Source organism: Apiospora kogelbergensis, assembly GCF_038363985.1.
Source record: "Apiospora kogelbergensis strain CBS 113332 chromosome Unknown utg000019l_segment0_segment0, whole genome shotgun sequence".
Lineage (NCBI taxonomy): Eukaryota > Fungi > Ascomycota > Sordariomycetes > Amphisphaeriales > Apiosporaceae > Apiospora > Apiospora kogelbergensis.
This window is the reverse complement of record NW_027117436.1, coordinates 169,166-197,045: the sequence shown is the minus strand read 5'-3', so window position 1 is coordinate 197,045 and position 27,880 is coordinate 169,166. Positions and strand designations below refer to the sequence as shown.

At 51.9% G+C, this 27,880-nt stretch overlaps 14 protein-coding genes across 14 annotated transcripts; 12 read left to right on the top strand and 2 right to left on the bottom strand.

Annotated features, from left to right (window-relative positions):
- Positions 1-521: 521 nt before the first annotated feature.
- On the top strand, positions 522-3,606 carry PG998_015071 (Hsp70 chaperone BiP/Kar2; the record flags this gene model as incomplete). Its single annotated transcript, XM_066881887.1, has 12 exons — positions 522-728; positions 786-821; positions 920-1,046; positions 1,115-1,981; positions 2,050-2,120; positions 2,181-2,342; positions 2,429-2,653; positions 2,825-2,853; positions 2,953-2,997; positions 3,070-3,213; positions 3,312-3,419; positions 3,483-3,606. 12 exons carry the CDS (start codon positions 522-524, stop codon positions 3,604-3,606), a joined length of 2,145 nt encoding a protein of 714 aa, XP_066723085.1.
- Positions 3,607-4,067: 461 nt separating this feature from the next.
- On the top strand, positions 4,068-4,403 carry PG998_015070 (uncharacterized protein; the record flags this gene model as incomplete). The annotated part of the gene is made up of 1 exon (XM_066881886.1): positions 4,068-4,403. One exon carries the CDS (start codon positions 4,068-4,070, stop codon positions 4,401-4,403), a length of 336 nt encoding a protein of 111 aa, XP_066723084.1.
- Positions 4,404-5,334: 931 nt separating this feature from the next.
- PG998_015069 (uncharacterized protein) lies at positions 5,335-6,040 on the top strand (the record flags this gene model as incomplete). Its single annotated transcript, XM_066881885.1, is given in 3 exon segments — positions 5,335-5,660; positions 5,680-5,834; positions 5,967-6,040. 3 exon segments carry the CDS (start codon positions 5,335-5,337, stop codon positions 6,038-6,040), a joined length of 555 nt encoding a protein of 184 aa, XP_066723083.1.
- A 25-nt stretch (positions 6,041-6,065) lies between these two features.
- On the top strand, positions 6,066-6,395 carry PG998_015068 (uncharacterized protein; the record flags this gene model as incomplete). Its single annotated transcript, XM_066881884.1, has 1 exon — positions 6,066-6,395. The coding sequence occupies one exon, from the start codon at positions 6,066-6,068 to the stop codon at positions 6,393-6,395; it is 330 nt and encodes a 109-aa protein (XP_066723082.1).
- A 1,099-nt stretch (positions 6,396-7,494) lies between these two features.
- Positions 7,495-8,664, top strand: PG998_015067 (uncharacterized protein; the record flags this gene model as incomplete). The annotated part of the gene is made up of 1 exon (XM_066881883.1): positions 7,495-8,664. The coding sequence occupies one exon, from the start codon at positions 7,495-7,497 to the stop codon at positions 8,662-8,664; it is 1,170 nt and encodes a 389-aa protein (XP_066723081.1).
- A 629-nt stretch (positions 8,665-9,293) lies between these two features.
- On the top strand, positions 9,294-9,566 carry PG998_015066 (uncharacterized protein; the record flags this gene model as incomplete). Its single annotated transcript, XM_066881882.1, has 1 exon — positions 9,294-9,566. The coding sequence occupies one exon, from the start codon at positions 9,294-9,296 to the stop codon at positions 9,564-9,566; it is 273 nt and encodes a 90-aa protein (XP_066723080.1).
- Positions 9,567-10,579: 1,013 nt separating this feature from the next.
- Positions 10,580-11,412, top strand: PG998_015065 (uncharacterized protein; the record flags this gene model as incomplete). Its single annotated transcript, XM_066881881.1, has 2 exons — positions 10,580-10,732; positions 10,810-11,412. 2 exons carry the CDS (start codon positions 10,580-10,582, stop codon positions 11,410-11,412), a joined length of 756 nt encoding a protein of 251 aa, XP_066723079.1.
- Positions 11,413-11,944: 532 nt separating this feature from the next.
- PG998_015064 (uncharacterized protein) lies at positions 11,945-12,821 on the top strand (the record flags this gene model as incomplete). Its single annotated transcript, XM_066881880.1, has 2 exons — positions 11,945-12,556; positions 12,630-12,821. The coding sequence occupies 2 exons, from the start codon at positions 11,945-11,947 to the stop codon at positions 12,819-12,821; spliced, it is 804 nt and encodes a 267-aa protein (XP_066723078.1).
- A 1,054-nt stretch (positions 12,822-13,875) lies between these two features.
- On the top strand, positions 13,876-15,913 carry PG998_015063 (uncharacterized protein; the record flags this gene model as incomplete). Its single annotated transcript, XM_066881879.1, has 5 exons — positions 13,876-14,160; positions 14,210-14,397; positions 14,448-14,631; positions 14,697-14,812; positions 14,914-15,913. The coding sequence occupies 5 exons, from the start codon at positions 13,876-13,878 to the stop codon at positions 15,911-15,913; spliced, it is 1,773 nt and encodes a 590-aa protein (XP_066723077.1).
- Positions 15,914-16,979: 1,066 nt separating this feature from the next.
- Positions 16,980-17,960, top strand: PG998_015062 (uncharacterized protein; the record flags this gene model as incomplete). Its single annotated transcript, XM_066881878.1, has 3 exons — positions 16,980-17,044; positions 17,324-17,340; positions 17,386-17,960. 3 exons carry the CDS (start codon positions 16,980-16,982, stop codon positions 17,958-17,960), a joined length of 657 nt encoding a protein of 218 aa, XP_066723076.1.
- A 208-nt stretch (positions 17,961-18,168) lies between these two features.
- PG998_015061 (uncharacterized protein) lies at positions 18,169-19,284 on the bottom strand (the record flags this gene model as incomplete). The annotated part of the gene is made up of 2 exons (XM_066881877.1): positions 18,169-18,904; positions 18,974-19,284. 2 exons carry the CDS (start codon positions 19,282-19,284, stop codon positions 18,169-18,171), a joined length of 1,047 nt encoding a protein of 348 aa, XP_066723075.1.
- Positions 19,285-20,197: 913 nt separating this feature from the next.
- On the bottom strand, positions 20,198-22,543 carry PG998_015060 (uncharacterized protein; the record flags this gene model as incomplete). The annotated part of the gene is made up of 4 exons (XM_066881876.1): positions 20,198-20,209; positions 20,435-21,559; positions 21,613-22,442; positions 22,480-22,543. The coding sequence occupies 4 exons, from the start codon at positions 22,541-22,543 to the stop codon at positions 20,198-20,200; spliced, it is 2,031 nt and encodes a 676-aa protein (XP_066723074.1).
- A 768-nt stretch (positions 22,544-23,311) lies between these two features.
- On the top strand, positions 23,312-24,216 carry PG998_015059 (uncharacterized protein; the record flags this gene model as incomplete). Its single annotated transcript, XM_066881875.1, has 2 exons — positions 23,312-23,615; positions 23,675-24,216. 2 exons carry the CDS (start codon positions 23,312-23,314, stop codon positions 24,214-24,216), a joined length of 846 nt encoding a protein of 281 aa, XP_066723073.1.
- Positions 24,217-25,461: 1,245 nt separating this feature from the next.
- PG998_015058 (CMGC/DYRK protein kinase) lies at positions 25,462-27,835 on the top strand (the record flags this gene model as incomplete). The annotated part of the gene is made up of 5 exons (XM_066881874.1): positions 25,462-25,796; positions 25,850-26,399; positions 26,462-26,914; positions 26,970-27,206; positions 27,263-27,835. 5 exons carry the CDS (start codon positions 25,462-25,464, stop codon positions 27,833-27,835), a joined length of 2,148 nt encoding a protein of 715 aa, XP_066723072.1.
- Between the last annotated feature and the right edge of the window lie 45 nt (positions 27,836-27,880).

Here is a 27,880-nt window from a genome sequence, read left to right as displayed (position 1 = left end):
TCGTGTTGCCAATGCCCAAGGCCAACGTTGACAGCTGAGCCTTTTTGCTAGTACACCTGCTGCAAGAGCGATTGTACTTTGGGGAACTGTGGCATTGTTGTCAAAGCTCAATCCCTGGATTATCATCTATCTGTTCACAACTAGTATTGTACAAATGAGGTCAGTAATCAGGCAACGCAGGCAGACAAGTACTTAAAGAAACCTGGATGTTGTTATTTCAGGGCTGCTTACTAATATCAGTTAGTACGAGTTTAGGTCCGCCTCACAAAGCTGGAGGGCCACCTGTTATCCCGATGGTGCGGCGCGGCCTCCGTACTAGGCAACCATTTCCCCCTAGCAAGATCCCCGGGCAAACCAACTTGATGCCAATCATGAGATCTGGCTTTTGCCCGCCGGCGATATAACTGAACGACATGGCAGCATGAAACGAGACTGGCAGTAGTTTCTCCATTTCAACAAATCATCACTACAACCTATATTCTCCAAGCTGTCGCTGATCATTTGGAGATAACAACGTTACCATGCTACGACCCCTCGACAAAAGGCACCAGCTGAAGATAACGCATGGCGCTCCGGCGCAATCCTCCAAGATGGACAGAACCAGGAGGGTCAAGTTCTGGGGAGTTCTCTTCATGGTTTTCGCCAGTATAGCGACCATGACCGTTCTGGTCCGCTCACATCGAAGCCGCTCTCCCCAAGTTACCGAATACGGCCCCATCATTTCCATAGTATGACTACTTTCTCACGTCCCAGTTTAGATATGAGCTATGATGTCTTCTGACCAGAATCCATCACTGACTAGCGCCCAGAACATCGGAAACGTAAGTCAAACGCTGATCCCATGGGCGTCGCGACACCCGCTCTATGGATATGGAATTGCGACTAGGGAGCCTAGAGGCTTACTTGAACGTGTGAACAGACATACGCACGCGTGGCGTACCAAAACGAGACTTCTGGGAAGACGAAGCTATTCAAAGACAGCTACGGAAACACGTCAATCCCTTCCTGTGTCGCCTTTACAGACACTGAAATACTAGTAGGGCAAGGTACGTTTGTTGCCCCGAGTCACAAACCGTGAAATCGGCTAGAGATACTGACCACTGTTGCCTCGAAGACGCTCTACAACAAGCCCATACCAATCCGAAGCGAACGGTGTGCAGTGTTGGGAGGTTCTTGGACTCCCACTGGTCTAGCCGCGAAGTCCAAGCCATGGTCCCCAATCTGCCTTACCAAATCGTCGAGGGTGCGAACGACAGAGTGGCCGTGCAGATGACCATTGCAGGCAAGACCAGGACACGTCCCGTCTCGCAGCTGGTGGGCATCTTGGCGGAAAGGCTCAAGACCGTTGCAGAGGCGGACCTCGGCGTGAAGGTTACGCACGCCATGGCCGCCATGCCGCCGGAGTTTGATCTGTACAACAACGACCTTATGAAGCAAGCAGCCGAACTGGCGGGCATGAAGCTTTTGCGTACCCTCCGCGAGCCCATTGCTGCCGCGATCGCGTATCAGCTGGACAAAGTAGGGGACGAGCACAACATTGTCGTCTACGACATGGGCGGCGAGTCGCTGCGCATAACGGCCATGGTTGTCGATGATGGAGTTTTCGACGTATTGGATGTCGTGTCACTGCAGGTCGGGGGAGGCATTTCGACGAACGCGTGGCGGAACAGTAAGAAGATCACTTGCATAAGTTTAGTCTTTTTGCCCCTGTTGCTTTCTAACGCCACTTCTAGGCTACTGAAGAACTTCAGAAAGAGGAACGGCGTGCCAACGGCTGAGATCACGGCAGACTCGATGAAAAGACTCCTTGATGGAGTCGAGACGGCAAAACGACAGCTCAGCACCCAAATGTCCGCCCGAGTTGATATTCCCGATTTCTATCAAGGCCTTGTACTCCATGACGTTGTCACGAGAGCCAAGTTCGAGGAGCTCAACATGGATCTATTCCAGTCGGCAATGAAATCTCTCAAAAGAGTGTTAGGTTCGTTTGGGGACGCAAAGAAGACTATCGAGAACGAGCTGGCCACCCACTGACTTCCGGTCTTCCAGACAACACCAAGCTAAAGCCAGCCGACATCGACGACGTGATCTTCATTGGCGGATCCAGTCGTATTCCCAAGGTAATTATGTACTTGAGTGTTGCTCGCACCATCGCGTCGGTTGCTGACATATTGTCACAGTTGAGATCCCAGCTGGAAGAGTTCTTTGGCGGCAAAAAGCCCTCTACGTGGGCCGACGACGCTGTCATCACCGGGCTCGCCATTAATGCCGCCGTAATCAACGGGTATTATGAACACGATACAGGATGTGTGGTCGATGTCAATCCCTTGAGCATAGGAATAGTACGATCCCCGCCTCATCCATTCTTCGTCGGCCATCTCGGCGCGATACGAGAGATCAGGCTAACGGAATCTGCCATGTCCTGCAGGAAACGGCGCTCGACAGGTTCACGCTGCCCGTGATACCCAGGCACTCTGTCATACCGACTCGAAAGACCGTCAACGTTAGAATATCAAAAACTTCAAAGATCATCAAAATCATCGAGGGGGACAGACTGCGGGCTGGCGACAACCGCCTCATTGGGGAGCTCGACGTCAGCAGCATCTCACCACAAAGCAAGGCAGACCACTTGCAACTCGCCATGGAACTCGATGTAAGTGGCCGTAACTTTGAAATCGGTAATATCTCGCACGAGGAGACCTAACCAGAGACGGTATGGACAGGCAAATGAGATTTTGGTTGTCAAGGCCATGAATCAAGGTAATTGACTATCTAAAGCGGTATTACGGGGCACCTGTGAATCCACCAACTGACCTTGTCACAGAAACCAAACGAGAGACTCGTACCACTATTGTAAGGAACCCAGCAGAGAAAACAACTGACTCCTTAGCCCCCCTCCTGGAGATTTCTTCTAACCTGAAACGCGCGCCGGAAGACGGAAACGATCCATAGACCGAGCGACATGCCTTTGATCGAGTCAATACTACTGGACGCCGAGTAAGTATATCGTATACTCCCCGAGCATCGTCCTCAATCTCCCGCCATTTGGCCGTTTTAACATCTACGCAGCAAACACTGGGACGTCGAGCGGCCCCAGCTGGAAAGCTACAAAGCTCTGGTCGACCTCGAATACTTCGCTGAAGCCGTGTCGAAAGACACCCGGGCGAAACTGACATTGCCCAAAGCTTCGAGGGGTGAGGATGAATCGATGAGGTAACAATTGCATATCCTGCCCTCCACCCCATGCCTTTTGGCGAGGCACAATGCCCTGGGATGAGTATTGGCTGACGCAAAATGGATTGGGGAAACAGGAAAGTGCTCGCCGCGGCGGATAAAGCTCTGGAGTTCGTACACCAAGGTCACACCGCACGCTATACTTCGGAACAGATAGCGGATGCGAGGTCTCGCCTGGATAAGATGTGAGTCTCTCCTCGCTTGAAACAAAGGGGTTTAGAAATATATTGACTGAGCTTTTTTTACAGCGTCGGGGAACTCCTGGTGGACGACTTGGCATCGATCGAATACGAACCGACGTATCTGGTCGGAAGCAAGTGGGCGGAGGACTTGAAGTTGCTGACAGCCACCGAGGCACGTGATGAGCTCTAGTGAGCCGCCAATGGTATGGGAACACCTTTTCGGAGGGGATCAACTGTGGTACCTGGAATATAGAAAACGTTCAGAGTCTAGCCAGGGCCAACGAAGCCTCAAAGCGCACTCGAGGCAAAACGGCACAATGGATTATTCGTCGTCAATATTATTGCTGTGGCCGCTAATGCATTCAAAGATCTGGCGATGCAGCTACCCATAGGGTATTCCTTTGGAGCTTCCTCATTGTACCTCGCATATAATTGTCCTCCATTGTCTGCTCTAGCCCCTATTCCCCCCATTCAACTTCAACACCTGAATTATAAGTACCTAGCATACAATCAATTCTCAATAATCCCCATAGTTTAATTTTCGTATCTTGTGTTCTAGACTCCCTCTGTATTTTATATACTGATAGAACAGGGAGCCTTTCACCGGTCTGCCCAATCCTCGTCGCGTTAGACCTACCCAACCAGCATACCATGGCCCAGACACCGCAAGAGAACGGGGGAAAGCCCCAGCACAGCGCCATGTTCGAGGCCCTTGCCACGACCAAATTTGAGTACGACGAGATCTGCAGCCTTCTTCCAAACAAGCAACTGTCGTCGTTGTCCTCGGGCCGGGCGGAGAGCGGCAGTGTGGAGTTTTCTGGCGCTGATGCCACCACTACTGGCTCATATGAGGTGCCTTACTCGGAGCGCAAGATTGAGGGAGTGGACGACGAGGCGCCGGTGCAAGTCGTGAAGCCGTGGTGGAAGATCGGGCTCAAGTGGGCTGGCTGGAGGAGGCCGCAGGTGTACCAAGCGGTGCACCAGTGATGTGCTTGTGGTTTGGGTTAAATTCAACGTCCAGTAGTTTTCTTACGAATATAGATATAAATATTAGCGATATATAAACTTGAAAACTCGATCCAGTGCGTTGTGTGTCTCTCTGTTCCATTCTTTCGGTTCGATATCGAGCTGTTAACGAAACAGGCGCTGCATGTCTCACTTGATAAGCAGTGCAGCAGTTGCGGCTGAGGCCAATGCTTCTGGAAAACTGGAAAATGGCCAGGTTTTTGCATGGCCGTGAGCCGATCCCACGTTTCCCGCTAATAGCTGAGACATAAACGGGCTCGCCGCTGTATCGTGCAGATTGCGTACAACCCCAGTCTGCCCCAGCCAGCTTCTTGAAGACAAGGCTCTTCTTGCTGCCCATCCCTGCCCCGGCACCCAGGTGTGCCTTGTGCTTACGATTCTTCCAGACCCGACGCCATTGTGCGACTTGCCAGGATGCAACCGGTCGCATCACACACCCACCTAGGGTTAGCCGTGCGACTCCGACGTGCGTGTTGCATATGCACGTTCCAGGATTTCTCCAGGTTGCTCTCCAACAGGCTGCAGGCTGGCTAGGCCGGGGTGCCATCTCTGCCGTACGCGTTCTTGGGGCAATGGGGGTGTGCGAAAAAGCCCCGACGAGACGCCGTGGATGCAGCTTACTCGTATTGGATGGATCATTGACATTCAGCTTTTCGCTATGGATAAGTCGACAGTCCCCCCAATTACGGCAGACTTCTTAGCTCTTTCCCCCCATCTCACGAACGGGTTCTACAACAACGCTAGTGATACCCCTTGATTGCAGAGGGGCATTCTGATCACGGATTACGCGGAATCCCGCCGACAATAAGGCAGAGGGAAAGGAGACCTTGCATTCGACTTCATACATACCCGAGAAAGAAGATTTGTTGATCTACAGTCTGCCCTACCCACCATGGCCACTGCGCCTACTGAGCACATTGTGCTCGCCGACTGCAAAGATGGCAGCAACGTTCTGCAGTCGCAGATGGCGTATTTCAATGCGTCGAGCCCGAGCTCGAGGCCGCAAGATACGGCCGTCGTGCCGGCCACCGACGGCCAGCTGGCGACGTGGTTCTGCGACTTCACGTGGGGCCAGTTCACGACGACGGGGGTCAAGTTCAATGCGACCCTGGGCCAGAAGCGCTCGGAGGGCGATTACATAGGCACGAAGACCCTCTTCTTTTTAGTCAATCTGGATGCAACATTCTCTTCTGTTTTCACGATCACACCGGCTCTACCGTTGACACTCGAAACCCAGTCCATTGCTGATAGCTGACGTAGGGAACGGGACCAATGGGTACGATTCCAACAACGGCGGCTTCCGGTGCTGGCAGCAGTACAAGCTGAACCTGTACAAGCAGGGCCAGTTCGCCTGCTCCCAAGTCCTCCTCTGCGACCACCGGACGGCACCATGTACGTCCAAACAAGCCTCCCCGGGCCACCTACCCGAGGACAAGGGATGGTGGTGTGCATAGTGCCCGACGCTAACCCGAAAGAAGCTCCACTCCCCGCGACCTCCTGCTCGGCGTCTGACGGCGGCGCTAGCACCACGGAACCCCAAGGCCTGGCGCGCGGCGCCGCCATCGGCATCGGCGTCGGCTGCGGCGTCGCCGGGCTGATCGCCCTGGCAGCCCTCGTGCTGATATGGCGCCACTTCGGCGCGCGACGACGCCGGCGGGCGGCCGCCGAGCTGTTACCACCTGCCGCCGGCGGACGGGGGCGGACGAGGCTAAGAGCGTCACGGCGTACTCCAACGTGCAGAGCGTGACGCCCAATACGGCCGATGCCAACTATTACCAACAGCATCCCCAGGAGCTGGACGCGCACGAGCGGGTCGAGGTGGACGGCTCGTCGCCGCTGCGGGAGCTGGACACACCTGTCCACCAGCACCAGCAGCAGCATGAGCTGGAGACGCCCGAGTCGCGGTACTATGCTCACTATGACGAACAGGGGAACACCCTTCCCAGGACATGATCGATATAGCGAAGAGGTCGATGCGGGCCATGACGACCCGGAGCATTCAGTTGAATAGTAAACGAACGTTTTGTAGCACCAGTCGTAAAAGTTCAGAGTAGCGATTCCCACTAATCTATCACCTCATACTTGAGAGCATGGCGGTTATAACTATCTCTATCCATTTGTATCTCTCCCTACCTCCGACGGTGATGGGTTGGCCAAAGATCAGGTAGTCCAGTGAAGTCTCCATGGGCTGTTTTGAATGTGACTACATCATGTTGCCGATCCCGAACTGCGCTGTGCTCAAAGTCTTTTCGTGCCACCCGGATCTGCTTGTCGCGATCACCGCCTCTGTCCCGCGCATGTGGTTACTTTAAAGATGCCGTCTGTGCAAAATTAACTCAAGCTTACGGCGAGATCCCTGCAAATTCTTGGGTCTAGATTCTTTGGATATCTTGGCCAAACGCAGCAAGAACCATTCAGGACGATCCGCAACGACTGTTTTCGTATAACTGCCAGTAAGGCTTATTGTGAAAGCTGTATACGCCTCCACAGCTGGGTACACGACTACAAGAGTGTCCCATCCACATACTTTATGCAGGAATAGCACGTTACTAAACAGTCCATTGGTATGACAGCACACGTAATCAGCCCTATCAACCGTTGCCATTTCTGATAGGGAAGACGCAGTTGGCAAACATGGTATGAATGTTTACCGTGCCTGCCATTCATGCGAAAAACAAATTGCGCTATACCTGATCGGCGGGCAGCGGAGCTGGATTAGTTGGCCAACACCCATGCTGCCCTACCAGGTAAACAATCCCATAAACAGGGATAAGCTAGTTTAATAGGTGTCCCGGTCTCGCTATCGCTCCTTCGCCCCGCTTAGTTTCGCTGACGACGGCTTCAGCTGGGGGGGGCAGTGTAAGAACTAACTAGGATTAGGGGCACTAGTCGGTTCCCCCCCGCCACCGATGTCAGATTTAAGGCCCAGATGGAGGAGTGTTCAAGGTGTTATATATATTATATGTGCTTGGCGCACTTGCGATTGTTATTGTTCTACTCTTCCTTCTATCTCTCACCTTTCATCTGCCCGTTCCTTCACATCACCGCCATCATGAATCGCCGTGGTCAGTCCAGCGGAGACGGGCGTCAGCAGCGCGTCGGCCCGGTGGGGAAGCTTGTGCGCGGCCTAGCGACGGGCATCGGCCTTGCGTCGGAGAGCTATCAACACCACAAGGAGAAGAAAGCGGCCAAAGCAGCTGAGTCCGGCAGCAGCGCCGACGGCAATGGAGCTGGCGCGGCTGCGCAGACGGAGGCTGGCATGGCAGCCCAATCGCACTTGTCCCAGCAAATGGACGAGGCCGTGTGGGAACTCGACGAGGCCCAAGACCAATTGACGGACCACGGACCCGCCGCCTCCACGGGGAATGCCCAAGTCGAAATCCCCGCTCTCGCCGACTCATTCATACGCAACCACCCTCCGCCCCCGTACCAGCAAAACGGCGAAGACGGCGAAGGCCAGCTTGCGCTGCCCGTCATCATAACCCAGCGGCGGCCCGGCTCCCGCACCCGGGGCTTCGTGCGCGCCTACTCGCCCCTCCTCGAGGACGTCGGCATCGACCAGGCCACGTTCCTCGACTTCCTCGCCGACCTCAACAAGTCGGTCGAGCCCAGCCCGTGGATCCAGACCATCAACCTGGCGTCGCTGGCGGCGCAGAACGTGCCCGAGCCCGTCACCATCGCCGTCTCCATCGCCTGCACCAAGGTCGCCAACAGCGTCGGCGAGCTGCACAGCCGGTCCAAGAGCAACCAGTTCCTCGACAAGGTCAACGAGTCCTTCTTCGCGCCCCGCGGCCTGGTCGCGCTGCTCATGACGTGGCAGCCGAGCCGGCGGGACGAGGTGTGGACCGTGTCCGAGTTCGACAGCGTCAGCTTGTCCATCGCCAAGGCGTCGGGGCAGGACGGCAAGCGCCGCTGGTACGAGAGCTCGAGCGGCGCCTCGTCGTTCGAGTGGCCCGAGACGGCGCCCCTGGTGTTCCCCGCCCTCGACGACCTGGCCGACGCGGGCGAGGCCGGCGAGGCCAAGAAGCAGTCGGCCGTCAAGCGCGGCGGCAACTTCGTCGGCGAGTACATGGACAAGCGCGCCCGCGCCAAGTGGGCCGGCGAGAACCCCGAGAGCGCCATGGCCAACGCGGCGGAGAAGGAGAAGTTCGCTTCGCGGTACTCGGACCCCAACCACCCGGCCAGCAGTGGGGATCCCATTGCGTTGTTGACGGGAGGGTGAGTCCCTTCGTCCATAACTTTTGGTGGACACAACTGACCTTTATTAGATTCATCCAAAGCGGATTCGGCGGCGGACTCCGTGGCGGTCGCCGTGGGGGACGAGATAGAATGGGAAGATCTAATAGGAGAGGTGGCCGGTCCGGGGGCGGTGGCCGAATTGGGAGTGGCGTTGGACCGGTCTCCTTAATCCAAGGCGCCAAGAAGTTCCTACAAGATGTTAGTTCACCCGACCGCTGTTGATATTTCGGTGGATGCTAATCGTTACACAGGACGTGCTATACTTGATGATTGTGGAGCGGCCAACCGAGGCGCAGATGGCAGAAGCGTTGCAGTATGTGAACTTACCAGCATCGCGATAATGATGATTTATAAATATAAATAATTTATTTAAAGAGTTACAAAGCTTTATGAATTCCTTTAATAAGGATTCTTAAGAAACGGTATTTTTAGCTATTCTATACGATTTTAAACTATAAATTATAATTTAAAATATTTAGGTGAGATCACACCAAGAATGGCTTGTCAGCCAGGGGGAGTTAGCGAGGGGGGTGTGATCTTTGAGAAGAAAGAGAGAAGAACGGGGGAAGAGAGAACAAGATAGAGGCGAATGCCGGTAAAATCCATTAGACGATGTCTGAGAAATCTTCCGGGCGCGGCCACAATGGCAGAGAGAGTGGCTGGGCCCGTGGCGCCCTCAGCATTCTGAGCTGGAACAATGGCGTCTCGCAGTTCGTCGAGGCGGGCTCAGATCTCTGTAATCTCGGTATCGAACCGAGCTCGGAGCTCGGCGATTGGTGCAATGGCCTCGTATTGGAGGCGGGCTCTAGTAGGTTCAAGTTCGAGTTGAATATCCGAGCTGCGCTTGACCTCAAACGCTCTGGCATAGGCTACCTCTCTTACTAGCTGGTCGATCGTAAAGCCCTGTTTCTGCATTATTGCCTTAAGTTCCAGCAACTTATTATGTTGCTTCTTGCGCTAACAGTAGGCCCGAATGGCCCAAACTGGTAGTGAAGATAAAGGTCGCGATGGTGATGCCTCTATTGAATGTATTATTCACCGTGTGAGCGTGTTGCCACGGGTTGACTGGCTGGCCGGCTGGCGCATAAGACAGTGAAGACGTCCGTGGCAATGGGTACACCTTCATCGAATGTGTTGATGAATGTTCGCAATTGGATAAACGTCAGGAGAATATCTGTTAGTATTAATGTTTATAATGTTTATTCCGTCATTAGTATTAACACTGGAATAAATATTAATAACAACAAGTGTTAGAGTTTTGAATTAAACAATATATGACTCAATAACAGTCCAAACTGGCATGTGCGATCAACCTGCCATAAGCTTGTGTAGTGTAGTGGCTATCACTCCAGATTCTGATTAACCATCAATATTCTGGCAACCCCTGTTCGATCCAGGGCACGAGCTCATTCTTTTGCTTTTTGAAACGTTGATAGATTGGGTACTTAATGCGTGAGTGGTACTGCTACTATTAGTTTTTTCTTAATTGATAGAAATCACCTGCATTCTTTAATTTTGTATGAGGCCTCAGTGTGTGCTGGAAGGCAGCTTCGGATTGTCAGTGTCGATTTGCGAGATACATTCTGGGGCAACCCCGCTAACCCTAGGCCCCTGACCCTGTCATCGCCCCCAAGCTCCCTGCTCCCAGCTTGTTGTTTGTCTGCTTGATTGTGATTTTACCTCTCTTCAGAACCACATAGTGGTAATAGAACCCTCATTTTCCTGTCTTGCTTGTAGATGAAGACGGGCTTGCTGTTGTCTACGCTGTAGACGTCGATCTAAGTACATTATCTAGTTCTCTCCCTAGCTTCCAGCTCCCAGCTGTCGGGCACCCACACCGCTTTCAGCAACTACACGACCGTGAACTCAATTAGACACGTTATTCTACTACATTGATCATGGCAAAGCTGAGACACGATCCTTTCTCGGACCTTCCGATCAGCGTCTCGTCTGACTCTGAAGACGAAAAGCCAAATCCTGCTCCTCCCGCCAAGAAGCGAGTGACGGGAAAGGGCGCCGCCGTGGCGACGTCATCGTCGGGGAAAACCGCTGTCAGCCTCCGATCTACTACGCGTGCAACACGCCTCTGCCATCAGAACCTTTTGCGCTGACTCGGATTTCATTATAGCAGTCTTCCGGTGAGACGCCGCGCGATGCGGCTGCCAGGGAGAAGGCCGCTGCTCAATGGATGAAGAAATGGGAGCGCGCGGGGTATCCCAAGGCGCTGCTCCGGCAAGTCAGCCAATTCCGAGAAGGGCCCACGCCCAACGCTGGCGGCGCCATCGCCGGCCTGGAGAAAATCCCCATTCCCAATGCCGTCCACAAAGCCATGAGCCTGGCTACGGGCACCAAGGCCAAGCCGTCTCCGCCCGCCGTCTACTTGATCACTTACATCCATCATGGGAAGTATGTTGGCTTCGAGCACGAGGTCCTAGGCATCTACAGCAACTTAGCGGCCGCCAACGACTATGTTCTGGGAGTTATACCCTCGCACCCCACCATGTGCATCACCTTGGGCATGGAGGAATGGCAAAGGGGCACCAAGGCTGATTATGGGGTGACGGCGTGGGACGTGGATAGGGATGGGTGCTTGTCCATCGGGTTGCAAGAAGAGGACGAGAAAAGGGTCAGTTGCACGCGTCAAGAGGTCCGGGACAAGCCACCGACCACTCACGAGTCCCAGGGGGAAGAGAGAGGAGCCATTCACGACGACTGGGTTTCCGAGTTCTGAACCGACTAAACGAAGAAATCGCATAGACTAGACACATACAAACTTTATATCCCCATAACGGCGATTGGTCTGCTTTGAACGTGATGCCGGATTTCGGGCAAGCTTCGGTCTTTCGGCGAGCTCCCGCCCGTGTGCCAGATCGACAACCCCCACCATCAGCCGATTGCCCCTCCTTCGCCCGCCTTCAGTGCCTGCAAATGCAGATGCAGGTGGTTTTGAACTGAGTACCTCAATGCACCTCTGATGCAACCAGACAGGCTCAAGAATCAATCTCCTCTGCTTTCCAGCTATTTCACTTTCTATTCCTATTCATCATTGCCGCCCAAAACAAGGCAATCCGTTCATGTTTACTCGCAGACACTTGTTTTCAGCTCCGTCTAAAGCAATTGTTACATCATCCAGTGCATATCAAAGACAGGCCCTCTCCACCACTTACAACACTTCCAGCCGGAGGTTCCGCCCAGCCCCAACTGCCGTATCACCCCGCACCCTCTTCTCCTCCCCCTCCCCCTCAACCTCCAACATCACCACCATGTCGTCCGCCAAGCGCCAGAAAACCGCCAAGGACGGCGTCCCCTACGAGCTCGTCTACTGGCCCGGGATCCCCGGCCGCGGCGAGCACATCCGCCTGCTGCTCGAGGAGGCCGGCGCCGCGTACACGGACAAGGCGCTGCAGCCGGACGAGGAGGGCGGCGGCGCCAAGGCCGTCCTGGCGCTGATTGACCCGTCGCACGAGGGCGACGACGTCGGCAACCCGCCCATCCTGGCCCCGCCCGTCCTGCGCCACGGCGACCTGGTCCTCAGCCAGACCCCCAACATCCTCATGTACCTTGCGCCGCGCCTGGGCCTGGCGCCCTCGGCGGACGACGACGACGTGGACGGCATTTATCGGCTCAACTCCCTGGTGCTTACAGCGCTCGATGGACTCTCTAACGAGGTCCACGACTGCCACCACCCCATCGCAGTGAGCCTCTACTACGAGGATCAGAAGGACGAGGCGCTGCGCCGATCCCAGGATTATGTCAAGAACCGCCTGCCCAAGTTCCTCGGTTACTTCGAGAGGGTCCTCAAGAGCAAGGCCAGCGGAGAGGGGCCTTGGCTGTACGGGGGCCGTTTGACGTACGCGGACTTGGTTCTGTTCCATGTGAGTTAATATCTCCACTCTCCGCCTTTTTTGGATCAATAGAATTCTTTATCGTGCTAATGGATATGGCCAGTGTGTCGACGGACTGAAGTTCATGTTCACTGAGGCGATGAAGGCCATGGAGAAGGAGTACAAGGGCGTGTTTGAGCTCTACGAAGCGGTCAAGGCACGACCCAAGATCAAGGAGTACCTCGCTAGCGACCGAAGGCAGAAGTTCAGCGAGGGTATCTATAGACACTACGATGAGTTGGATATCACTGAGTAGGGATAGCACGGATGGCAATGCATACTGAAGAACTGCCCCTCGCAGACAAAAGCTAAAATAGAGTAAAATGAGAGTGGTCGCACATCTTATGACATCGAAAGCACCGTGTTTCCAATCATTAGCCCCAGGAGAAACCCTCATACCAGTATGGCCCCTTCACCACGTGTTCATCTTGAAGTAGAAAGACCATGCCGAGTACGATCTCACAGCGCGCGGCTCTGTGCGCAGTGCAATCAGCTTGGGAATCCCTCGCGAATTGGTTCCAGTTGGCTACAAGAAACCGCCGGGCGCATCCTTACTTCCGCGACTATGTAGCTGCGCGCAACCTCTGTTTCAGGTAACGCTAATAAGCGCCTAACTGCAATAACGTCGCGTTATCCATGCTATAAATACATAAGCCGAGTGTTGGGGGCGGGGGCGGGGGCGGGGGTCAGGTTAATAGGGACATATTCAAACTACCTTGTCGAGAGGCTGTGCGCCCCCCACGCTAGATGTGAAAAAGTAAAACACAGAGCAAATTGCCATCACCTGCATTCTGACTCTCGAATGAATGATTGCTGGCCATTACGGTAAAGTGTTCTCTACAACAAGAGCTGCAATTGAAATGAGGGTTCGATACGTACTTGACACTTTATGAGGCCCCCTTGGCCAATATCTAACGGCCTAGTAAGTTACCTTGGCAAGTATAGACACAACAGTACCTGTGGCATACTACCAAGATCAAATCACGTCCGCTGATCCGATCTGCAAAGTAGGTAGTCTCAGTGCTCTCGATTTGGATTTGATTGGTGGAGCCCCGAGGTAGCTGAAATGCAGTGTTACATTACGACACCAGATCTCACTGGATCTCATCAGGCTGCCCCCAAGTGAATATACAGGCTCATACCTTCATTGAACCGAAGAGCAAAAGAAAAAAAGAAAAAAAAAAAAAAAGGGAAAAAAAGAATGAATATATAAGTAAATACTTCATTTCAGGCACATCCCACCTTTTGTCGCTTCATCATCACCACCATAGTTGCAAACTCGAGCTGGTCCGAAATTAACAACAGCAAAGATGGCAAGCAGTCAGACATCTTCGTCGCTAGAGGTCTCCAAGCACGAACCGGTCCCTGTGGTATACCGCATCCCACTTGACCATGAACAACAAAAACGGAAAAGGCCACTCATGGGAATGTGGCAGAGAGCGCAGCGCTTCTGGAACCAAGGATGGGGCGCCGAGGCATACGGCGCCGCGCTGGCGGTGTGCTCGCTGGCGGTCATCATCGCTGTCGTCGCGTCCTCGGAGGGCAAGACTCTCCCGGAATGGCCGATGCACCTCACCATCAACGCGTTGATCGCCGTATTCACCGTACTGCTTAAAGCTGGGCTGGCTATACTACTGACCGAAGGTACCTACACAATTCTATCCCTACCGCCATCTCGACACTGACATGGGCGTGGCCACATTAGGCATCAGCCAGCTTAAATGGCAGTGGTTCCAAAAGTCACCGAGGCTACTAATGGAACTGGATGACTTTGATAATGCCAGTCGTGGTCCTCTTGGGTCAATATCGTTCTTGTTCAAGATACGACAGTGGTAAGGACCTTGTGGTGGCAGTCGACATTGTACAGTCCTGACTTCTCTAGGGAGGTCGTGAACAACTTTGCAAAGTTTGCAGCGATTCTTACCATACTCGCAGCCGTAGTCGACCCGTTCTCGCAACAGATTGTGGGCGTTGTGGGCTGCACAAGGGGAGATGACCAGTCAAGAGCATTGGTTGGCCGCACAAATGGGTATTATGCCAACGGTGGTCATACGGGAGCCCTGTCTGTGAGTTTTCCGTTTGAACTGAATCTCTGTATACAGGAAACGGACCATCTAACATGGGGTTACAGAGTGAAATCGATAGCCCCATGGCGGTTGCCATCAACGTCGGCCTTGTGGGCCCTCCTAACCATATTCCGTCACTAGTATCCATGACTTGCGCATCAGGGAATTGTACATTCGGCCAGTTCTCCAGCGTGGCCATTTGCCACTCCTGCGCCGACATTTCGTCCCAGATACAAAACGTCACGGACAAGTTCACCAACTACACACTGCCGGGTGAAAAAGGAATATTCTCCCCCTGCAGATAGCCTTCAGCGTCATGTTAAACACCAGTGCTTCCATATCCCCGCAGCATCTCCTGGACGTCAGAGTCATGAGTCGTGCAGGCTCTTTGTACAGCGCCAGGAAAACCCCCAACGCGTTCCAGTGTCAACTGTTCCCGTGCGTGCGGACGTACGAGGCTTCCATTTCGAGGTCGGTCCTCCAGGAGACGATTCTGTCCGAGATGCCTATGGGATTCGACGCCTTTGGGGGCTTCGGCCGCTACGTGCTGGCCGCCACCAATCTAACACGGAACTCCAACAAGACAGCAAACTGCTCGCCCCGCCCAGCCAACGACACAGCCGGGCTGGCCCTTGTAGCCGATCCCAACGTGGACGCGGCGCCCCAGGAGCCGCGCGGCACCGGGAGCAAGTCGCCGGGCGCCTGGTATCCGGAAGAGTGCGTGTGGACCTTCGGCCAGTCCCCTTATCTCGCCATCCGGCCCGAGCTGCAGAGCTATCTCAACCGCGCCTCGGTCCAGACGTACACCGGCTCGCCCACCGACTCGACCATCGGCAGCATCGTGGCCAAGAACCTGTGGCGCAACGCTACGATCAGCTTTGACACGGTCGACACGTTTATGCGGAATCTTTCCGACGTCATGACGGCCACCGTTCGCAACAACGGGCAGAAGAGCGACACGGAGTACGCCACGGGGGCTGTCATTCGGGAAACCACCTGCGTCGCGGTACGTTGGGCCTGGCTATCCTTCCCGGCGGTGCTCGTCGCCCTCGGGCTCGCCTTCCTCCTAATTCTGGTCGTCCAGAGCCCCAAGGACTCGCCCGCGGTGAGATCGTGGAAGTCATCCAACATCGCTATCCTGTTTTGTAGCCTCGAAGAATCGATCCGTCAGAAGACGGACCTGGCGTGGCTTCGCGAAGAGATTGACGATGTGGCTAGGACGTCGCGGGCTCAGTTAGTTCAGGATGGGGCAGGCAAGGCCAAGTTTATTAAGGGGGATTAGGAGAAGACCCTATACTATTAAGTTTTAACAAAGAATATAATCTTTTAATAGTTTTTATCTTATTTACTCTTTTCCTACAGTCCGCTGCCTAATGACGATCTATTTTGTCCGAGCACCGGGCGACATCAATTATTCCCATGCCAACCCCTCCCGCTTTGCGCGGGATGTGACCAGGGATCACCTGCCGTATTAGAAAGTGGAGGGGGTCGGATGGTCGGCTTGGGACCATGCATGGTGACTGAGGCAATGTGATAAGTCACGATAGGGGTTAGGCTGCCGGCCTCCGGACGGCTGCCACTGAAAACGGGCACACGCAGATATTTATGCACTCTGATCGCAAAACCAAGCTGCAACCACCTCGCATCGTGCTTCCCTGTTATTCCCGATACCATGAACCCGGATTTCGGGTTGTCCCAGAACATGTTTGAGCGGGTAGTAACAGGTGCCCTGGGGTAACCTGAGGGGTATCAGGGGGTGTACCAGCAGTTGATTGGCCGGGTATAATGCTGATATCCGCCAACTCCAGCGGCTCAGCAGAGTGATTGCTGCAACAAATAATATAATGATTGGTCGGACATACCCTAAAGTCTTTTCGATCACAATGGCTTTGAGGAGTCTAGATATCACATATCATTGTTTCGTGGAAAGACAAAGTCAGACATGTCTTACTCCCTTTCCCGCTGATCACTTTACGAGTAATGCAATTTCGTTCAGTAATCTCTCCCACACCATTCCTCGCCCCGCTACCACTGGAGGGTATGCTCTTCCAATGATAGCCTTTTGCGTTTGGAGAATGATGACGCGAAGACGCGAAGACTCAGGTCGCATGAGGGCGGCTGCCATGGCGTGGCAATTGCTACGCTGACACGGGTCGCAACATTGAATGTTACTCCCCCGAATATCAAGCCCATCCACTTAAGCAAGAACACCCGAGTGTCGATTAGGTGTGTCTTACAGACTGTCCGTCACACTGTAAGGTTGGCATCCCCCACGAACGCCACCAACATCAAGCCATACAATGCCATAGACAGATGCGAAGGACACGGGAAGGAAAATTGGCGAAAGAATGCGCTCCATGATGGAAAAACCCCAGATCCCTGCTGCTGCCCCCTTCACCACCAAGGCTAGCGCGTACGGGCTGACTGCATACTTCTTTTGAAATGGGGCCGCGTAGCTCAGAAATAAATCTTGACAGCTCAATAACGACTCGTCTTTTAGTTACAGAGAAAGCAAACTGCTCCAGGATTCGGCAAAAGGGAAGATGTTCAATACCATGGCTGCGTATATCGGGATGAAAGCTTTGACGGATATAAAAGGGGCTCAGCAGACCATTATGGCTCGAACAATTGTAGTAGACTAGAACATGGATATCCAGTAACTCCAAACTCGCATCATTAAAGAGTATTTTAGAAATGTCACAAAGTGCAGTACGTTGTTATTTGTTCTAATTTGTCTCTACCTACTTACCTTAGGTGTGAACCAGAACTCGCGGGACAGACGCTCCCAGTGCCACCATCGCAATCGACCGAGGCATCATGCCAATAACCGGGCTGTGTCAGGTACGCAGTCTGCTACGGCATATGACCAGACGAGCCAAAGCCACAGCGTCAGCGGCATGTTGAGCGAGTCGAACGGTGTACCAGCTTCCATACCCCTGACAGCATCTGCCCTACCTGCTATTACACCTGCTCATTGGCCTGAGGGCTCCGTGGTGGAAAACAATGGGCTTGGCTCTCAGGAAGGTCTTGCCTGGTCACAAGATCAATCAAATCTTCAGTACATCCCCGCAACCGAGGTCGACTCAAACCACTGGACGAACACGACAATGGATCCAATCAGCCACACCAGTAATGGCCACTGCGAGAGCAATCAAGCGCAATGGTATGCCATCAAAGAATACCTCAGCTCATCTCCAAGAAACGATGCATGGTCGCCTTTGGTTATGCCGGTCCAGGAAAGGGGCGTTGAACGGGATCTCGAGGTGAAAGACAGCCAAGTCATAACTGATGGGGGTAACGAGGAAGAGTCAGGTCAGGATGGTGCTTGAAAAACTCCACGATAATCCATTTCATAGTACAAAACAGTTTCTGTTTAGTATTCGTTTAAGGGTGCTCTTCTTATATTAGTCATAAGTCTTCTACTAGTGTGTTATCTTTATATATTAAACTGTATTTATTTATAGAAGGGATGGAGTAGCATGTTCATATCTTATAATGACATGAATGAATAAATTTATTTTCCTTGCTGTCCATTATTTATCGAATATTTACCAAAGATTCCTTGTCCCCTATTTGATTGGCCCTCAATGTAACCACCCCGACCCTCTCGTAGACAATGTCATCTGAGTCATCTCTCGGGCGAATGACAAGAGCGTAATAATTTCGCTCTTCAACCTGTGCATCCATGTTCTTGTCATGGCCAACAACAACGCAACGCAAGCTGTCGAGACCATAATCTTCGCGAACGTCAAAGATCAACTGCTTTCGGTCTTTTTCCTCAAGAAGCAGCTTGCTTGATCGGCCGCGGAGAAGACCCTCATCTGGTTCAACCATTTCTTCCTCCGATTGACAAGGCGCCGAGACCCGTCTCTTGCGGAGCGGGTTTATGATCTCTTTGCTGTCCCAGACGATCCTCTCGAATCGGAGCTCCATAAAGCTGATGGGGCCCAGCTTGGACAGCCAGGACCAGCTGGGAACATGATGGCCCTTGGGCCATTTTATGGGTTTCATTAACTGGTCCTCGCTGCCGCCGCGCCGCCAAAGCAAGCCCCGGGCGAAGAAGGCCTCAAACATGCCGTAAGCTGCATACGTGCCGAAGGTGTTCGCCATGCGCCTTTGCAAGCCCAGGAGAGCCACGTCCCTGTCTGTGGGGCGGGTAAAGGCAAGACCTGAGTATCTCTCAAACAAGTCTTGAACAAGCACCTGTCTCCCATCACGAAAATATTCTAGGGCGAACGCTGGGAACTGGGCGTCGCCCAGGGAAACTTGCCTTCTTGCTGTGAACTGCTGTCAGAACCTGAATGATTGCCAAATTAGGCTATGATAGGGGCGGATCACATACTTTCGGAGACGTGACAGAGTCTCGCAGCGAACACCGACGCCACATTCCCAATAAACCTGCGTGGTGGTGTAGTAGATAGTCCGACGCGATAAGGCTCTCTCCTGCAGGACCCAGCCACGTTGGCTCAAGGGGCCTAGTTCAACGTCTTGGTGGAAATCGTCAATATCGTAACACACGAAAAGGTCTGGGTTGCCTGGGCTAGACAACTTCATGTGGTTTCGCTTCTGGCGACGAGCAAGAAATCCATCAATGCTTGACTTGGCGGAGCTGGCTGCGATGGTGCAATATGCGTCGCTAAAGACGCGCTCCATCCTAGCTGACTCCTGATACCAATCTTCCGTGTCGTCCTGTATAATGCAAAGTGAATCAATCCAGATGTATCGAATTCCAAGGCCACGGGTGACGGCAATAGCATCTCGAAAGTTTCGAGGCAACTGATTCAAGTCGATAGAATGCTGGAGTTCATCGAAGTTGTCCTTGGTCGCACAGAACCTTTTTGTCTGCTCCACAACCCCCCAACAGTGACTCAACGCGAGATATCGGTTCGGTGTGACGGTAGCTGAGACCCTTAATCTGAGAGAAGTGTTTTGAACTTCCAGCACACGTGTGGGCATACTCAATGGCCGGGCTTCATCTGCGCAACACGATCTGTGATTTGAATCGCACTCTTGCAGCCACTGGTTCAGTAATTTGAAATGGGCCGGGCTGCCTGGCTTGGGGAGCCGCGGTAAGCCCAACCTTCTTCCTCCCAGAGAGCTTGAGTCTAGCCCTGAGAAATATTAGTACTGTTGTTTGTGATATGCAATGACGGGGCTGGAGAATTGTGGCTACCTGGTTCAACATATATAGAGAGCAAACTGGGCCCGTTCTCGAGACCGATATTGGTCCCTTTGTACCGGAACCTGAGCTTCTCGGGCAGAGTCTGGGATGAACCGATTTGCTTCAATCTGTTGTGAAGTAGGAAGCATATATCGCAACCCTTTGATGAGTCATAGAGCTCCGAACCGTCGCATTCCCTGAATGATGGTAAGCTCGATAATGAAAGGATTCTATGACAATGTGAACATAGCTTGCGTGGTTTCCCAATAAGCGAAGAAAAGAACCCCTTATCCTTTGGTTTCACGCTATTCCAATTTATATTTTTAAGTATCCGAAAAGCAAATTCATTATCGGGCTCAGGGTCCCAAGAATCAATCAGGGCATCTGACTGGATCTGGCACAGTTTCAGTATTTTAGCTGCTGTTCAGATCGGGGAAGCGACTCACCACCTGGATATCTTGTTAGCCAAATCAGGAATCTCTGGACCACAACAGGAACCTCAATTACTCACATGCTAGTGGAATAAGTTAGTCCGGGGTCACATGGAATAGACAAGAGAGTCAATCTCAACTGACATACTAAAGACCGTTGGCATCATGTGTCAGCTAATACGTGTCCTACTAGGATGTTAGATGGACTTACTTCGTGATTGTGTTGAGCCCCAGCATCTGTCACTTTTATGGTGATGCCATTACTCTCAACGCTAGTGTCGCCGTTGATAGGAACGGGGTGACCAGTCGGCAGATGGGCTGTTCGCTGTTGCCCTGTAACCGCCAGTAACCCGTCCGCTGTTGTGACTGTTGGAGAAGCTTTGTGCTGCGACTCAAATACAGGCAATTTGAATTGCGACGGATTGGAAAGATACGATGAGGACTTGTCGTGGCACTTGTTTTTGATCATCTCGAGCTCTTGGCGAAGTCTCGTCGATTTTATGCGAAAGCCATCAAGGATGTCTTCCTCACCTTCCTGACCATCTGGGACAATGGCTTCCTCGTTCTTCACAACAACAAGAAGCTTGGTCTTGATGAAGCGAAGCAGGTCTGTAAGCAAGGTGTCACCCTCAAGTTCTTGCTCTGCATGCTCAATATATCGCTCGACGTTTGGGTGGAGGATCTGGTTGGGAGGGTTGTTCCAGAAAACGGAAGTGGCCAACCTGAAATCCCTTAATCCAGGATACCCAGAGGTCAACCAGACATGGAACTCCAATAGGATACATCCCATTGACCATATATCGTATGACTTGCTTCGCGGCTTGCTTACTGCATACTCTGGAGGTTTATACCGGGAAGTTCCAGAACCCACCCCAGAGGCTTGCCTCATATTCGTGGCCTCCGCGTGGAACGCCGCAAGCCCTAGGTCTGCGATCTGGAGGATGTAGTTCGAAGTACCGCGATCGAAAACGAGAATGTTCTCGGGCTTCAAATCGCCATGGACGCACATTTGAGGCCCCTTTGTGTGAAGCTCCTCGAGGGCCGTGCAAATACCGGCTAGTTGCTCAACGAACCACTTCAACTTTTCGTGGTTCAAGTCTTTGGGTTGAAGTTTCTCCCAATGGCTATCGAGATTGCCACCGTCTGCCCAGAGAAACACCAGACACCGATCTTCTCCATATCGGTATGCCGCAATTGGCATGATCAAGTGCGGCGAGTGGTAGGTATCTTTGATTTCCTTGAGGGCTGTGACTTCTTTGTCAAAGTATTTGGTGAGCGGACCGTCGCAATGCTTTGCTTTCTTGATGGCAATCAAGATCCTGTCCCCCGAAGGGATCTGTTCAACGTGAGCCGATGAAACCAAAAGTCGAAGGTAGGCCATCCACTCACCTTTGACCATATTCTTTGGTCCAAATGTTCCCTATGGATACTTGCGCGAGACACCTCTCCGAAGAATCCATCGCTGGCGGGAATCGGATCACAGTGAAGATAGGGCAAGCGATAGTCCTTGCAAAAGTTGAACTGAAACACCTCTCCGCCGAACTTGGGTGCCACCAATTCCCATTGCCAATTATGGAAGAGTACGCGATCGTTCACGTCCCACCTGTTGAAGAACTGATAGATGGAGGGGCGTGCAGACGCTTCATCATTGTAGGAGTACCCTTCTATACCCCCGTCGACCCTCCGGAACCCAATAGGCAATGCACTGTCATCGAGGCCATGGTCACGTAACTGGTCGAGTAGGCGAAGCTTCTTCATCCTGGCCAGTATAACGAATAGTCGTTTCGCTCCAGGGTTGCCGAAAATATATTGATGCAGAACTTGATAGTTGTCGGCGTCACGCATGGCTTCCAGGCTGGCAAGGACCATTTGCTCCGTAACAAGTCCATCGACCTGATTACAAGGAACGAACTCACGTTTCTCGTTGTTGGTTACATAGACACTTTCTACTGACTCGCAGATGGTGTTGAAGATAGACTCGCAGATAGTCTCGCAGGTGGTCTCGCGGGGAGTTTCGCGGGGAGTTTCGCGGGCCGTCTCAGGGGCCGCTTCTTTGATCTTTTCCACGAACGAAACGGCATCTCGAGACAGAGCATGTTTCAGGGGATAATTGAAGTAAGTTGGGGAAGTTTGGGCAACGTTCTGGGACACAAAAGTGCAAATACTCTCGTACTTGAGCTGGAAAGTCAAGTTATGATGCCTGAATCTACTAGCGAAGCCTGGGAGCCTTTTTGAACATATACCATTTAGTTGTACCTTTCAAGTAGTGGCCCATGACAAGTCTCCCATCACACCCGGCCGTGTTGCAGGTGAAATGCATGTCGGCGGCAAGAAATGATAGCCATCACATCTGTAGTCAGCATGCCATCAGCATGCCTTATGGAGCTCAATAGGTCAACAGAATGCTTGGCTAGCCGGTGTGATAAGAGCGGTGTGCCATATTGCAGTATCTTGCATCTTGCGACTTAACAAGAGCCTCATCCGATACGCACTTACAGGCTTTCGCTGAAGAAAAAGCAAGTGGTGAAGCAATTAAATACCGCACTGTATAATACTGGCGGCTCACAGCCCGCAAAACTGGCAAAAAGGGGTGGTCAGACCTAGGACCTCATTTCCACTGAATGGATGCCTTGCAGCGCCTTGCATATCTATATAGCACCTTTTATGCAGCACGATAAGATGTCTCAGCCTCAAGAATTGCCGTCGGCATCGCTCTCGACCATCATCATATGATACCTAGTGAGGGGTAAGGCTGGGTGGTCACGACCAGCACCCGGTCTGCCCTCTTCGCCCGGCATCGTCGGTAAATTCCCGATTCTTGATAGGTGGTGATTACTTTGATCAGCGGCTAGATGACACAAGTACATTCCTTCACTCGCACGTGAGGCTTAATAATTCGGGAATGACACCCTGGAAGTCTGCCTTGCCACGAACACAGCCTCTTTGGGACTCGTTATATTTCTGGGACCCCTCGGGGGAAAATGAGGACCCCAAGCTAGCTGAACGCCACAAAGCCAGAAGCCGAGCTTCTGAGCTACCAGCGTCATAATCTATGAGCTTTCTTTGAAACACCCATATAGTGTGAAAAATGAAGCTGCAGGAAACAACAGAAAGCGAAGATCACGAACTGAACAGCGATGATATGAAACAGGAGCACCATCCTCTCGAGGGGCTCGGAATTCTGCCATATTATGAACGGGTGTCCCATTTCATTCGCGGTTCAACCAGACATCGCGTGGCTGGCGGCGTCACGGTGCTCGATTTCCGGCCTTTATATGCGGTCACAATCCACCATACCCAGCGTCAGTTAGCAACATGTATTAGCGAGATAGAGAAGAATGAGGCGAATGCTCAGCAGCTGGCCAGGATCAGAAGGCTCCTTCACCAGTACAGTAAGAGCAGGCACAATTTCCGGTTCCTTTCATATTCTTCCTTTGCTAATCGAAGATAGCTGACGCCCTCCGGGACTTTGAATTCATTCATGGAAATCGCTGGAATACTCAATTTGTCAAGGACATTGCTGCTTCTCGTCTTGATAATGGCTCGGATTCGCGACTCCAGGCGGCCCTTATATCTGATCTGGGTCTCGAGGCCCATGAGAAACATGTTAGCATGTTCCAAGACTCTGACCTCCTGGGGTCATTCAATCCCAAACTCATGGAGCACAGCACCGCGATAAGCCATAGCTTAGGAACAATACGGTGGAAGGAGTTGGCAAGTGAGAAAGAGCGCATGCATATCAGACGAGCTGTTCGTCGATTTGCGTTCGCTGTCGTGGGCGGTCTGATTATTATCGTGCCGTTGTGTATTTTGACATGGGGTCACGTAACGTCTAGGACTCTGGCGGTGACGGCGTCGTCAATATCACTCTTTGCCCTGTGCGTTGCTGTCTTCTCAAAGACGGAACCGGAGAATCTGCTTGCCATCACTGCTACCTATGCAGCAGTGTTGATGAGCCTGGTTGGAACTGCGAATAACGCCGTGGTAGGATGAGGTAGCTTTAATAGATAGCAATGTACGTAACTGGGAGTCATAACTAATACTTGCGGTTTAAATAATATAGTATGCGTATGAAATACCATAATCTCGTAGCGGAAGCCGAACTGTCTTAAAGGCTATAACCTGAGTAAAGGAAAACACTACATAACATGCGATACTGGCCCGTGAAAGCGGCACTATTTGCCCCGATACTAAGATGACTTTCCCAGCAGCGCATTCCTCGCTATCTCCACGTCGGATAAGTCGCGTCCAGTGCTAGGATCTTTTGTTATTCCCGAATAAGTCGTGTTGTCCGTCGCCTGCTGTGGAGTTACGGAATCAGAGACGTGCAAAGATATATTCAAGCTAGGGGGGACTTACTGGACGTTGGTCATTCTTTTCACGCTTGACGTAGATGATGTATACGTTACGGCGCAGAGAAACCCTGAATCCATCTTGTCCATGCTTATCGAGGAGCGATTTCGATAGCTCAGAGGGGCAAATATGGTCCGGATGCTCGGTGAAGACGTCCCCATGAGAGTCACTTCTGATCAACTTCAACCCCGCTTGCGACATTTGCGGATGTTGATGGTATCGATTTGAAGGATAATATCCAATAATTGAAGTAAAGTTACTTGATGTGCTTTCGTTGCTATAATCACAAGCAAGGATATTTCACCATGCCAGGCTTGGGGCCGCCTACATTAAAACGCACCCTCTTAGGTGCTATTATTATGTCCACTCTAGGTAATTGTAGGATGCTTTTTCCAGAAATCCTTTTTTTTTTCAGCTAACCGGGCAGTGCAGCGGTAAGCTGACCCGTTAGTATCACACTACCATCCCTGAAACCGATGTAGGCCGATGGTATGGCCTCGGCCGGCTTGAAACTAGCCAATAGCCTGCAAAGTTCGGTGTGTGAATGGAAAGGCGAATCAAAGTCAAGTTCTCTTCTTCAACTTAGTGGCTCAGATGCGAAGTCAACCTGGCATAGCCTCACAAGCTGAAAACGCCCGGTGGCTCCCCCAAAACGCCCCGTGGTGAGGCTAGCCAGTTCGATTCTTTTGTGGCACACCATTTCAGGCCTGACTAGCGCCCAAGGCATATTTCAGTTCAATCAGGTGAACATCCTAAACGGAGGGGAGTATTAAATTAAACCAATTCCAATAGACACAACTTGCACACAGAGTCACCGCGTGGCCACTATCCTACATTACAGGCTGAGTCACGCCAGGTTCCTCCGTTCACACCCAGTGAGGAATCATGGGGAAAGCAGCTCAGCACGACTGTGAAACTCCCATCACACCAACCAACTCAAAATTTGACGATTACCCTACAGGGGGTAACAAGCATGAAAGTCATCCTACCGATGACTCCCACGACGGAAGCACTTCAGACAACCATTCTTCGAGGCTTACCAGTGACGGTGTATCATCAGTTACTACTGTTTCGGACTTGGGCTTTGACGCAGCACCCTTGCCATTTTCGCAGCCAAATTGCACATGTGCCTTGCACGGAAGCGATAAGAATGATCTCTTTGATCATTATATGACTCCCGAGGAGCTCCAAAACACCTCCATCTCCAACCAGACCTGGAAGTGAGCACCGTCGAAACTTTACGACAGCAGCTCGGGCGACTCACGTTGTATAGCGAGCCAGGCCATAATGAATATCTACCACTTAACGCCCTCGAGGCCTTATTCTGCAAACAGAGCATCAATTCGATCATCAGAGAATCCTCTATCAAGGACATGTCGCCAGATGAGCTTAAAAGCAAGGTCCGAATGATATATCGAATAGATACCAATGGAAGCAGGCCAAGCCGCCGGCGAATATTAGTGGTATTAACCATGATGAATCGCGTCAAATACATTGACAAATTCATAGAGCACGGCGTGTGGGATACCGATTTGCCCATTGAACAGTCGAAGATGAGATTCAGCGATCTCTTCCGCTACTGGGACTCAAATGATAAAATTCTGCTCACCGAGTACCAAAACCGAATTTCGATCCCATTCTTTGACTTCAGGCACGATAAGCTTCCTTACTACCATTTCAACGATGAAATCAGGCTACCTTGGGTCGAGTACAAGCGAAAGAGTGTCGGTGGTACGGGGATGGTCCATAAGATCATGATACATCCAAGTCACCACAACTTTGTTAGCGATAAGGCATGTATATTTGATAACCAAGAAGACTCAGTAACTAACTTCGATATTAGAACCACAGAGGGCCTCAATATTTTGCCTTGAAAGAGATACAGACACAAGACACGATGTCCTACAAGAATGAGCTCAGAGCTCTAGAGCTAGCGTTAGGGAGGACGCAGAGCGAAAAGCATCTCATTAAACTCCTCTTAACCTTTCAGCAGGGCGGTAGATCCTACCTGGTTTTCGATTGGGCCGACGGTAATCTTCAAGAATTCTGGGACCAAAAGACGATAGAAGTGAGCCAGTCCAACAATATCTGGATCGTCAAGCAGTGCCATGGGCTAGCAACGGCCCTGAAACGGATACATGGGCTCGCTACATTCCAGAAGGAGGAACGAAAGAAGAAACCTAACAGCGAAAGCGATGAATATCGTGAATACGGCAGACACGGTGACATCAAGGCTGCCAATATCCTATGGTTCAAGGACTATCAAGGCAATCACAACCACTTTGTCCTCGCGGATCTCGGGTTAACGAGATACCACTCCCATTTGACCAGGTCACAGGTCCGTCACAGTGACCTCGATGGATGGACGGATCAGTATCGAGCTCCAGAGCTAGACCTTAGGACCAACAACATCTCACAAAAAATACGACATCTGGTCTCTTGGATGTGTATTCCTTGAGTTCTTCATTTGGTACGTTCTAGGAGCAGCTGATGTAAACAATTTCGAAACCCAGCTTGATATCGAGACCAAAGGCGAGGAGGCTCCCAACTTCGGAGAAGCGAACTTCTTTAATATCAACGAGGATGCCAATGGCAAAAGGTTTGCGGTAGTTAAACCAGCTGTCAAGAAGGTATGAGACTATAGCCCCTGTTGCCAACAACAATCACAATACTAACTTTCCAATAGTGGATTAGAATGATAAAATCTCATGGAAATTGCCCAGACTTTGTACATGAGATGCTCGACCTGATCGACGGTCACATGCTCGTCATAAGTCCTAAGGGTCGCCACAAAATTGATTTGATCTGTACTGAGATATCAGGCATTATCAAATCATTGCCCGGGAACGAGGTCCCCGAAACGCGATCGTCTACAGGTCCAAGTAGCATCACCACACCCGAGAGTACGGTACGCGTGCCGAGTCTGAGAAACGCCTATAAGCAGGATACTTCTCCTGGGCTGCTTGGCATCGGGGGCGACAAAGACCAACATCCTCCGGGTACGCTGGATGAGAAAGATGTCCTATCGGGAGAGGACGGCCTCTGCAAGTCGCACGAGAGCCACACTACGAAGCCAGAAGTGTTGGAAGCCCTCGAGAGGGTGAACAAATCGTTCCCATACGATGGATACCGCCGCAAAGCAACACACGTTGAGGACAACACATCCACAGACGATATCGACCTTGAGGACAGTGATCTCAATGGGCCTCAGCGTTCGTCTACCTTTCCGTTTCTGACTTCGCCCCCTGCTTGGAGGTAGAGGTTCATCACTCGCCGTATGATTAACAAGGTACCTCGAGGAACC